The 13,873-nt window shown below is 32.7% G+C and overlaps 1 protein-coding gene across 1 annotated transcript in view; it reads right to left on the bottom strand.

Moving 5' to 3' along the window:
• Positions 1–13,873, bottom strand: part of nrxn2a (neurexin 2a) — a 614,491-nt gene that overhangs the window by 120,241 nt on the left and 480,377 nt on the right. Inside the window, exon 14 of the mRNA XM_073823970.1 lies at positions 11,064–11,245. Coding sequence (XP_073680071.1) covers positions 11,064–11,245 — 182 coding nt within the window. The remainder of the gene's footprint in view (positions 1–11,063; positions 11,246–13,873) is intronic.

Genomic DNA, 13,873 nt, shown 5'->3' with positions numbered 1-13,873 from the left:
AAACCATATGTAGCACCTACACAGCATGCTATTTCACATGCTATGGTTAGCTATCAAAGTTTCAGGATTGACTCCTACATTCTGTGCCGACAGAACATTAATCACTCCTGCATTTAAATGCGGCTGCCACTCCCAGAACTTTGCAGTGTGTACGTGTCTGTAGTTCACTGGGCAAGAAAACAAAGAAAATGTGCTGAATAACTCAACTCTTTTCACAACAATTGCACCTTTAATTATTACACCACACATTGCCATTTGACAGATTTTTCCTCCTTTTTTTAATCACGGCACATCTGTCTAGGGGATACACACCACTAAAAAGAATGATTTCCCTGAGGTGTGCTGCCGCCCCTGGCATCTGTTCCATAGCCAAAGTGCACCTCGACCAGTCAAATACGAGATGGATGGTGCACTGACGGAGCTCTAGAGCTGCTGCACTGAGCCCAGCCAAAATGGGCCCATGAAAAATACTGTACCACAGGGCAGTGTTTCCCAACAACTTTTTGACTTAGATATACCCACAGCCCCTATAGACTACAAACGTGTTTCTTCTATTGAACCGCATATCTTTTAGCTTTATCATTAATGTTGTTAGTGATAAAACAAGTGGCCTTTCTACAAACTTATAAAATAGCTTTGAAAAATTCAATAATTTAACTGATTTCCTATTAGCCGTTTTTGGGAATCACTTGCATATGTCATAGCTGCATAGGTCACCATCAACTATAGCTGGTTGGATTGGTGCAGTACACAGAAATTGATCTTAAAAAATTATACATTTAATTTATAAACCACTTCTATGTTTTAAAAATTGTGGTAAAGGCTGGTGAGATCAAATTCAAAAGTAATCAACTGAATAACTCCCCTACAGCAATGAATATACAATTTGCCAGCAAAATGGGTCTGTGTGAATATTCTAATAAGAGAATTAAACTGTTCCTTTGTGCTCTACTCCTGATTCCTTTCCATAAAGATTGGCCTTTGCCACAGGGTGCTTTCTAAAGTTGCTTAATGAAGGAGGCTTACAGTGGGCTGTGATTGACAAAGGCCAATTTAATCTGCCTATTAGTCAAACACACGGTGGGAGCAGCTAATTATAGTGGGAGGCGCTCCAGCTCCTTCATTTTACATTGCCAGAGATCTTTTGTAGCTTTAAATGATGCAAATCCAATTGTCTGAAACATCTCTCTAAGCTTTTGTCCTGTTATACAACAGCTAGTTCCGGTTTCAAAAAGTGCTGATATAACAGTTCAACAGCACTGGGACTTATTTCACTTGTATTACTTTGCTTGTTAGTGTTGATTTCAAGACAGACTGTCAATTTGGGCATTACTGGTGGGGATTTTTTTGTCACTTTCTCTGTTAATGGGGGAGTCACTGAAATATTCATTTAACCAATTAATTTGAACCCACTGATTCATTCCATTATCAAAAAAGTAACTGGCTTTGAGAGTGAGTCATTGAAACATTAATTTAACCAATTTGATCTAACACACTGATTTATTCAGGAACAAAATAGTGACTGTCTTTGTGAGTCAGTCATTGAATCATTTATTTAACGGATTTGTTCAAACCTACTGATTCATTCCATTATCAAAAAAGTTGATGAGTGATTGGTTGAATCACTCATTTAACCAATTCGATCTAACACACTCATTCAAAGAAAAAGTAGTGATTGTCTTTATGGAGAGTCATTGAATCATTAATTTAACCAATTTATTCAAACCCACTGATTCCATCATCAAAGTAGTAGCTGTTTTTATGAGCGAGTCACTAAATCATTTATTTATTGTTTTCACAATGTATTGTATCAAATTTTGTTGTTTAAACTGACTGATTTATTCCATGATCAAAAAGTCTTTATGAGTGAGTCTTTGAATTATTCATTTAACCAATTCGATCTAACACTATATCATTCAGGGACAAGATAGTGACTGTCTTTATTTGTGAGTCATTGAATTATTAATTAATTTGATTTGTTCAAATTCATTCCATTATCAAAAAGTAACTGTCTTTATAAGTGAATCATTGAATCATTCATTTGACCATTTTGATCTAACTCACTTACTCATTCAAGGAAAAAATAGTGACTGTCTTTATAGAGAGTCATTGAATCATTCATTTAACTAATTCATTCAAAACCACTGATTCATTCCATTATCAAAGAAGTAACTGTCTTTATGAGTAAGCCATTGAATCATACATTTAACTAATTTGATCTAACACACTAATTCATTCATGGACAAAATAGTGACTGTCTTTATGAGTGAGTCATTGAATCCAATTGATTTGTTCAATTGATTTGTTCAAACAAACTGATTCATTCCATCATCAGAGGTAATTGTTTTTACGAGTATGTCATTGAAACGCTCATTTAACCAATGCAATCTAACACACAGATATTCATTCAAGGAAACAATAGTAACTGTCTTTATGAGTGAGTCATTGAATCATTAATTCATCCAATTCATTCAAAGATACTCAGTCATTCCATTATCAAAGACTTTCTTTATGAATCTTTGAATAATGAAGTTAATCGATTCAATCTAACACACTTTTTCTTATAAGGAAAAAAATATTGACCGTGTTTATGAGTGAGTCATTGAATCATTAATTAATTTGATTTGTTCAAACCCACTGATTCATTCCATTATCAAAGAAATAACTGTCTTTATTAGTAAGCCATTGAACCGTACATTTAACCAATTCGATCTAACACACTAATTTAGAAACAAAATAGTTACTGTCTTTATTTGTGAGTCATTAAATCATTAATTCATCTGATTTGTTCAAACTCACTGATTCATTGCATTATCAAAGAAGTAACTGTCTTTATGAGTGAGCCATTGAATCATTCATTTAACCAATTTGATCTAACACACTTATTCATTCAGGGAGAAAATAGTGACTTTCTTTATGAGTGAGCCATTGAATCATTCTTTCAACTAATTTGTTAAAACACAGATTTATTCTATTAAAGAAGTAATCAGTTATCAGTTCCTGTCTTTACGAATGAGTCACTGAATCATTTCTTTAACCTATTTGATCTAACACAATGATTAATTTAGTAACAAAATAGTGACTAAATCATTAATAAAGGTGATTTGTTTAAATACGCTGACTCATTCATGCATGAAACAATTGACAAGTGAGACAATGAATCATTTGTTCAACAAAGTCATACAAAAAGTGATTAATTCAGGAACAAAACACCACTGCTGTGTGTTTCAGAGAAATGGCTCACTCTGCTGTTTTGGAACAATATCCATTGATGGTGCAAAAATTTACATAATTACATAACTGGACATATTACGTTCATAAAGTAAGTTATTTAATATTTACCATTTCTCAACTGAATTCAATATCACAGTCCAACAGTATCTCACTCCAAAAAATCATGCTTTTGTACTCAATATCAGCACAGCTGTAATTACCAGTGCCAAATCACAGGAAGTCCAGCAGAATCTCACTGTTTCTGTATTGTAATCATGTTCCAGTGTAAACAAACAGAAACACATTGGTAAGTACAACAGCAAATGGCCACTGAAGCATCTGCCATCCTGTCTGCGTTCTCTTTTTGATGTCTGTGCCAGCTGGCAGAGGGCACCAGGGGCACGAGTTCACCTACCCGGCCGTGCTGATGTCACGACCGACGGGTCACAGTCTGGGGCGGCATCTACACTCCATCTCAAGCCCTCTCTCCAGGGGTCCTGGGTGTTCGGTTAACATGGCCACCAAGACCATAAAGCTCTATTAATCCATCACTCTATGCCCCTGACAGGTGGGCAGGTGAACCCTGGGGCACCCTCAACACACGATGCCAACAAAATGGAGGAGGCCAGAACCTTGGTTCAGATCGATACGCACCCACCCGGAATACAAAATGAGTCTGCTATTCATTACAAGCCTTAACAACCCCTGGCTCTGTCTCATTCATCAGCCTGGGCTGTTTCTACTCAGTTATCATCTAACCTCAGAGTCCGTGGGTGAATAAACGATGCTACAAACCCAAGCAACATCATCACAGAGTGAAAGAGTGATGAGTAGCAGGAGAAAAGAATAGGGACAACCCTGAAGTCAGCTGCCTAAGGGCCGTCGGGCTCCGCTACGCCCACCGTAGTCAGTCACTCCATACATCTGTCATGCTCACGACCAATTGGATTATCTGTCCTTGGTTGTAATTTACAAGCTCAAGTAAATCCTGGTACATGAAGGACAAATTTTGAGGCGTAAGCTGAGTTGTCTTGAGAGCAGCGTGAAACCTCAGATGCTATTTGCCACGCCTCTCCTTCATAACTCGCCGTTTATGTCTTCCATAAAGTTTACAGACTCGTTTTTATATACAACCGAATATTATTTACGACACAAGCCAAATCACAGAGCACTGTAATCAAGGTTGATGCCATTGCCTTCGACCAGCATATACTGAGGACAGAGTTTTTCGGATACAGTGTTTCCCAACACCTTTTTTCTAACGGCCTCATCAGTAAGGCTCAAATATGCAAATAGCTCCATTAATATTAATGATAAGGGAGGGGAATAAAAAAAAAAATGACACTATTAATATTTTATTTTGTAGTCTGGATAAAATCATGAGATTAATTCTGATCAATGCTATCATAATTAATCATATAATGTTTGGAACATTTTATAATTAATTTTGCAAACAATATGTGGTCATTTATTATTTTACATTTTTACTTGTATAACGCTTTAAATAATGTTCCTTTGTCTCATAAGACCTCAATATATCATCAGAAACCACTGGTATTCATTTTGTGTTGCCTGATATGCTTTTTTTTTACTTTTAAAGTGACAGTTACATTTTATGAATCAATTTGAATGATGCAAATTGTATAAAATTGCATACAATTATATATTTTGTTCTTTCTACCGTTCTACTAAAGAAATCTTGGAATGCCTGAGGGTTAGTAAATTAATCACTGAATATCACATACTGTATTCTATCACAAATTTGACAGATGCAAAATTAATCATATAAAATTTTTGATTTATATATTTTGTTGTTATATTTTAAAATATGCTAAATGTATTATTTACTAATCTTTTATTTTTTTTTATATTTTTTTATATTCTTTCCTTAAAAGGGAAGTGTTTAGAGGTACATGTGTAGCAATACAAAAATACATTATTTATATTTAATTCTGCAGTCTAAAGTCTGGACAAAATCATTAGATGAATTACGATCAACGCAATCATACTTAATCATGTCATTTTTGTGATTTTGCGGTCACTTATTATTTTATATTTTTACTTGTATAATGCTGTAAATAATGTTCCTTTGATCGTCTCAGATGATCTCAATATATCATAAAAAACCATTGGTATCAATTTTGATTTGCCTGATATGCTTTTTTGACTCTCAAAGTGACAGTAACTGTTAACTTACATTTTATGAATCACCAAGTACTATGGTTTCAACTAAAAATCTTCTTTACTGTTTAGCTAAAAAAAAAAGTCACCTAAATATTTGGACGGCCTGAGGGTGAGTAAATCAACAGCAAATTTTCATTTCTGGGTGACCTATCCCTTTAAGAGTTTACAACACTAAATATTACATAGTGTATTCTAACACAAATTTGACAGATGCTAAAGTAATCTTATAAAATTGCATATTTATATATTTTGTTCTTATATTTTAAAATATGATAAATATATTATTTACTAATCTTTTATTTTTTTATATTTTTATATTCTTTCCTTAAAATGGAACTGGGTTCAGAGACACATGTGTAGCAATACAAAAATACATTATTAATATTTAATTCTGCAGTCTAAAGTCTGGATAAAATCATTAGATGAATTATGATCAATGCAATCATATTTAATCATGTCATTTTTGGTACACACTGTAATTAATTTTGTACAAAATACCTGTATGTGGTCACTTATTATTTTATATTTTTACATGTATAATGTTGTAAATAACGTTTGTGTCCATTGATCGTCTCATAAGGCCTTAATATATCGTCAGAAACCTTTGGTATTTATTTTGTGTTGCCTGATATACTTTTTTGACTCTCGTAGTGATGACAAGTGTTGACTTACATTTTATGAATCAAAAAGCATCACAGTTTCAGCTGAAAATCATATTTACTGCTCAACTGAAGACAAAAGTCACCTAAATCTTGGATGGACTGAGGGTAAGTAAATTAACAGAAAATGCTCATTTTCAGGTGAACTATCACTTTAAGATTTTAGAAAACACTAAATATCACATACTGTATTCTATCACAAATCTGATTTATGCCAATTTATAATCTTATAAAACTGCATAAAAGTGATATATTTTGTTCCTATGTTTTCAAATAAACTAAATATATTATTTATTAATATGTTATTATTGATATTTATATATTATTTTCTTAAAAGGAACTGTGCTCAGAGCTACATGTGTAGCATTACAAAAAGCCATTATTAATATTTAATTCTGCAGTATAAAGTCTGGTTAAAATCATTAGATTAATTATGATCAATGCAATCATACTTAATCATTTTGTAATTAATTTTCTACAAAATATGTGGCCATGTATAATGTTGTAAATAATGTCCAATTGTTTCCTTTGATCACCTCAAGACCTCAATATATTGTCAGAAACCATTGCTAATTTTGCATTGTCATTTTATGAATCACAATGCACCACGGTTTCAGCTAAAAATTCTTTTTACCATTGTACTGAAGAAAAACCTCACCTAAATCTTGGATATACTAAATATATTATTTATTTTATTTATTTTTTATATTCTTTCCTTGAAAAAAGGAACTGTGTTCAGAGCTACAAAAAATGCATTATTAATATTTAATTCGGCAGTCTAAAGTCTTAATCATGCAATTTTTAGTACATTTTGTAATTCATTTTATACAAAATATGTGGTCACTTTCACATCTTCCATGTATAATGTTGTAAATAATGTTTGTTTTCTTTCGATTGCGTCATAAGACCTCATTATATCATCAGGAATCATTGGTATTTTTTATTTTTTTTTGGTCCCCCTTCGTAGGTTGCGTCCTCCACCGAAGCCTCCTCCATTATGGACTCTAGTTTTCTGTTTTTTCGCCCCTCTTTTCTGTTTTGTTTTTCTTTTTCTACGGCGCGAGGACGCGCCTATTCGGAGGGGGGCGTAATGTCACAGTTCTGTCTGTTTATGTCTTTGGTTTCGCCCTTTGTCTCCCCCCGTTGATCTGTATCATTTGGTTTAGCCCTCGTCATCATTATTTCTAGCATCTGTCCTTGTAATTATTAGTCATCTGTGTCACCTGTGTTTAATCATTAGTTAGCCTTTATAAGTTTGTCTTTGAGTTCAGTGAATGTCGGTCTTTATTCGTTACATGTGGTTCGTGTGTGGAGTGATCTGTGTTCCTGCCTGTTCCTGCCTTGTTCATCTTTGAGAATTATATTAAAATAGTGTTTATTGTGTATATCGTCTCGTTTCGTCTCATCCTACACGTCAACTTATAACAACAATAAGGTTTATTAGTACCTACCTTAGGTAACATGAACCAAGAATGAACAATTCTTCTACAGCATTTATTAATCATATTTAATGTTAATTTCAACATTCACTAATGCATTATTGAAATCAAAAGTTGTGTTTGTTAACATTAGTTAATACTCTGTGAATTAACATGTACTAACAACTAAAATTAACAATGATTAATAAATACTGTTTGTTCATGTTGATACCATAAGTCATCTAAATCTTGGATGGCCTGAGGATAAATTAACAGCAAATTTTAATTTTTGGGTGAACTATCCCTTTAAAATTTTAAAATCAGTAAATACCAAATATTGCATTGTTCCGCAGATTTGAGCGATGCAAATGTACACTTTATGCTAAAACTGCATGAAATTGTATATTTTGTTCTTATATTTTAAAATACACAAAATATATTATTTATCAGTATATTATATTTATATATTCTTTCCTTAAAAAGCAACTGTGTTCAGAGCTACATGTGTAGCAGCAGTACAAAATCCCCATGGGGGACATGTATTCCACACACTGGAAATCACCATTCTGATAGATACCAACACAGAGAAAAAGCCATCAGAAAGGATGTAAAAAATCCTCCACAGATCCATCCTTCAGCCCACAGAATGGGAGGCTCTTGTGCTTTGTGGCTGTGACAAGAGGAAGAAGTTTCTGAAAACAAGCCTCAGTCTGTGTCTGGCAGAGCAGCTGCTCTCAGACTGTTTATGGCTGTGCTGCCATAGAGGCTCACAGTGTGAAAGTCGACAGTTCACGCTGAATTAATTATTCATTCGGAGGAACCTTATTAAAATGCATCTTTTTTTTTTTGCTCCCTCGAAATATAATTGCAAGTAATAAGCCAAGAGGTCAACGAGGCATTTACAAGCTTGATCTACCGTCATACTATCTCAGCCCTATGTTGTTTTAATAGGCTAAATTAATATGAAGGGGTATGGTGTTTTCTTCATAAACTGTTCAGCGATTAATGATTCCATCATTTTGGGGCTAATTTTCTCATATCTGCCTCGGTGGGGGAGGAGGTGTATTTGGATGTTATCAAGGAGAACTGAATGTAAGGATGTAGCTTCTATTCATCAACTGATCCATGAATACAGCGCTCATATGTCTGGAGCCCCTGAAGCGTTCTCCGAAAATGATTCAACTTAAGATTTTTATCCAAGTCAATTTGCATCAGTTTCCCTGTCAGCAGTTCCCCAACTGAGTGAATGGAAATGGCAAAGACTCCATCAGTAGCATTGCTCACACAAAAGCCTCCAGATATAATAAATACTACGGTTTTGTCACAGCAGAATGAAGGTGTGTTCACGTCATGTCGGAATTACTGTAATTACGAGATTCTGGTTTATAAAAAGCATATGTACCATACAGTTAAATGTACCTAGCATATAGCTGAACATCCCACTAAAAATAACCTATAACTTTATTAATAAGCCACTTGCGTAATGACTATTATTTGTAGTACTGTGGCTTTGTCTACTGATTACTCAAATCACATGGTTTCATTTTTGCACTAGTGTTGCCATAAAAATACATAATTCTAAGTCAGAGGACATGAACCGCCCCAAATAGAACGTCCTGAGTTGTCATCTAGTAATTATGGTTATTATTGCATGGCGTGAACACAGTATGTCTCCACTTTACTTTAAAATTTTAGGATGGCAGTGGTAAGTTTCAGCTCTGTATCACGTCTACAGTATGGTATATGATATAGACAGATATATGACTTTCAATCCAATATATATGTATATATATATATATATATATATATATATATATATATATATATATATATATATATATATATATAAACTTCTTTTTTATCACATTATTTTAATAAATTATTGCATTAGACTATTTCCTGTAGTAGTAGTTTCAGCAAACAACAAAGATAATAATAACATTATAACAACAACAATAATAATTAATAATAATTAGTTTTTACTATTATTATTTCTTTTAGAAACTATACATTATTATTATTATTATTATTATTATTATTATCATTATTATTTAAGATACTATTATTATTCTATGCAAAAAAATTGCAGCAGTTCTGACAACAACAGCAATATTAATAAAATCATAATAATTAGTTTTTTCTACAATTATTTCTATTAGAAATATACAAATTATACATTATCATAACTATTATTATTTCTATTATCATATTATTAGTTCTATAGTAAATTATACAAATTATACTACTATTACTACTATTAAACAATATATATTTTATTTATCACATTTTTATTATTCATTACAGTATTTTCTGCATTAAAAAATAGTAGTACAACAATAAACAAAAATAGAACAACAATAATAATAATAATAATAATAATAATTTCTTTTTACTAATTATTTATATATATAACTATACAAAAATACACAATAAGTATACGTTATTATTGTTTTTAAAATTAATGATACTATTATTATTTTTATTGTAAACTATACAAATTATACTTTAATAATAATAGTTCACAATATTAAAAATACTTTTGGCAAACAACAACAACAACACCAATAATAAAATTAATATATATTTTTTTACTACAATTATAATTATTATTAATAATAATATAAATAATGACACTCCTATTATTTCTATTATTGTGTTATTGGTTCTATTGTAAACTATACATATGATACATTAATAATAATAATAATTTACAGAATTTCCTGCATTAAAAATAGTAGCAATTTTGACAAACAACAACAATAATACAATTATTAATAATTTGTTTTGATAATTATTTATATTATAAACTATACAAATTATTCATTGTTATTTTATTATTATTATTATTATTAATATAAATAATGATAATATTATTATTTCTATTATTGTGTTATTAGTTATAATGTAAACTATGCATATTATACATTAATGATAATAGTAATAAACTATATATATATATATATATATATATATATATATATATATATATATATATACATACACACACACACACACACACACACACACACAATACAATAATAATAATAGTCAAACAATATATATATATATATATATATATATATATATATATATATATATATATATATATACACACACACACCAACAACAACAATAAAATAAGGTTTTTAATATTATTTCTAATATAAACTATACTGATGATACATTATTATTAATAATATTTTTATTATTTCTATTATTATATGATTATTTCTAGTGTAAACTATGCAAATTATACATTAATAATAATAATACTTATAATAAACTCTAAAATCTATTTTATTTCTATGTTTTGAAACACACTAATTGTGTCAGATTGACATTATTATAATTACATAAAATATATTACATTGTGTAACATGAAAAACTTGAAAGTAAAATTGTAAAAGATTTCATAACCCTTTTAGATTTATAGTGATGCGGCCAAACTGAGCTGAAATTATGAACACTGGAATAAAAAAAGACATTAGAGCCTCTGTGTGTGTAATACAGAGCCTATAGAGGATTGTAGGACAATAAATAACCAAATTAAGAGGCCTATTAGAGATTCAAACTGAGCTGTGATACTCACAATGTGCAACTGCAGGTAGTCTCCGAGGCCCTGGCTGCTCTCCACCTGCACCAGGATGGCATCACTCTGCTGGGTGCTGAAGCCCACGGCCAAACGGTCCGCCCTGGTGCTTGGCCGGTCATTGGGGGCCCAGGTATATGTGATGAGTGCTCCTCCTCTCCCAAAAATATATGTGGTCCCAGCTGCCAAATGAAGGAAGACATGTAAAATGAGCTAAGGATTCAAAAATGTTTCATGAGACTAAGGAAAACAAGAATGAAAGTGAGATGTGGAGCAGCACAGCAGGAGGGATGCAGCAATGTGAATGTGTGAGGCAAGATGGATGCTAAAGAACCATCTCACATCGCATATTTGCCCTGTGCTCTGCCTCATATGAGATAAAAGCGTCTCTGTCTTTAATAAGTTGCCATCTGTTCTGATGTGCCTTGAATGTTCATTTGCAACGTGTTTCCTTAGTGACAAACGTCACATTCTGCGTCCGTTTGGAGCTGAAATGCCTTATTGGCTTTGAAAAGCAGGGCCCATTTCAGTGCAAACTCCACCAACTTCTTGTCCTCTTGTTGCTCTTGTTCTCCACCGCGTACTTGGGCGCTGATATTTCACTGCGATTGGACATGGCATCGAATCACAACGGCTGTATAGAAATGAGGATCTGAAATGGAGCCAGTGCCGTGCTGCGTCAGCTTGGTAAGAAACCACCGCAGGGCGGGACGGATGCCCGACATGCTTTAAACTGCCAAGCTATCCGAGCTGAAACAGCCCTAGAGAATGAACCTGGGCAACTGTGTTGACCGATTTGCCAGGGTAAAATGAGAGGTTGTAATGCGAGCCGCCTCACTGTTGAAGCACAATAGCACAGTAATGGGCAAAGGTGAATCAAATCCAGCTATACTTAATGAACAATGTAGAAAAACACATCAAGAAGGTACCAGAAGCTAAAGACACAAAAAACAACTTAAAACAATGTTTTAGATCTTTTCTTAGATTTAGCTTCAATGTTCAGGCATTTTTGCAATTACAGTTGATATGCTGGTTGAAAGTCTTTTCACATCCCAATAGGAATCACTAAGTTAAAGAGATAGTTCACCCTAAAATGAAAGATTTTCATTTTTCAGACGAATACAAGGGTATATTAAAAAATGTCCTCGCTCTTCTAAGCTTTATAAGGGCAGTGAATGGGTGTTAAAATTTTGAAGTCCAATAAAGTGCATCCATCCATCATAAAAAGTACTCCACACAGCTTCCGGGGATTAATAAACGCCTTCAGAAGTGAATCCATGCATTTGTATAAGAAAAATATCCCTATTTAAGACTATAAACCCTACATTTCTAGCTTTCGCTAACCTTTGTACGCATACTCCCGAGAGATTGGCGTTCCAGCGGATGACATAGGACGTATGTGTAGCATAAGCTCCAGTGAGAATATGCTAGTCTCACAAGAACCAAGTTTTGTTTACAGCAAAGGAAAACCTCTTCTCTTGGCTTATATTGAAATCCTCCAACATTTTTCTTTACAAACACTCATTTTGTACTAATTTGTGACAGGTGTTTTGTTCACTCCTCTAAGCTTTCGCGTTTGTCAATTCTTACAGAAGCTAGAGATTGCGGTTCAAGTATTGAATATGGATTTTTTTTTTTTTTTTTTACACAAATGTATCAATTCACTCAAATCCTTTAATAACCCACCGGAGCTGTGTGGAGAACTTTTATGATGGATGGATGCACTTATTAGACTTCAAAATCTCAACACCCATTCACTGCCATTGTAAAGCTTGGAAGAGCCAGGACATTTTTAAATATAACTCCGATTGTATTTGTCTGAAAGAAAAAGTCATGTACACCTAGGATGGCTTAAGGGTGAGTAAATCATGTGGTAATTTTCATTTTAGAGTGAACTATCCCTTTAGGTGGTTTAAATGTATTTATGTTTTCTATTGCCAGCCTCTCTGAAATCGCCTACCCTACATTTAAATAAACTTCTATATAATGCAATATTATATATCCATAAACACAGGTGTCCTACACTTTTAGAAAACAAGTATCCTAAATACTTAATGGTGTACTTTGTTTTGCACATTACTAGTCATCCCAATGGTTATGGTTTTATACTGACATATGTATGCCAGCTACATATATCAAATGAAATGGATGCTCTTGGTTTCAAAGGCAACTAAGTTTTGCGAGTTATTAGTGGTTTGTAATAGCATTGCTGTGGTCTGCCATAATATTTTTGTTTGTGTTGTTACTTTTAATATGTGTTGCTTTCTTCCTGGACTGCGTTCTATATATATATTCAGTGTTACTTGTCTTTAATATGCATTTTATGTTATGTTATGTTGTTATGCTTGCATAATTTTTTCTATAAAATTAATGTATTTCATATCTAATGTTAGACAACAGTTGTTATTGAGTAAAATTTAAAATACAGCTGAGATCAAAAGTTTACATACCCATTATTTAGAATCTGCAAAATGTTATTTACTTACCCAAAATAAGAGGATCATACATGCATGTTATTGTTTATTTAGTACTGACCTGAACAAGACAATTCACACAAAGTATGTTTACATATAGTCCACAAGAGAAAATAATAGTTGAATGTATAAAAAGACCCTGTTACGTTCCATTGATTCTTAATACTGTGTTGTTACCTGAATGATCCACAGCTGTTTTTTCGTTTAGTGATAGTTGTTCATGAGTCCCTTGTTTGCCCTGAACAGTTAAACTGCCTGCAGGTCCCACAATTCTTTGGTTTTCCAGCATTTTTGTGTATTTGAACCCTTTGCAACAATGACTGAATGATTTTGAGA

Source organism: Garra rufa, chromosome 19 (assembly GCF_049309525.1).
Source record: "Garra rufa chromosome 19, GarRuf1.0, whole genome shotgun sequence".
Taxonomy (NCBI): Eukaryota; Metazoa; Chordata; class Actinopteri; order Cypriniformes; family Cyprinidae; genus Garra; species Garra rufa.
The sequence above is the reverse complement of the archived record's forward strand: the minus strand, read 5'-3'. Positions and strand labels throughout refer to the sequence as shown.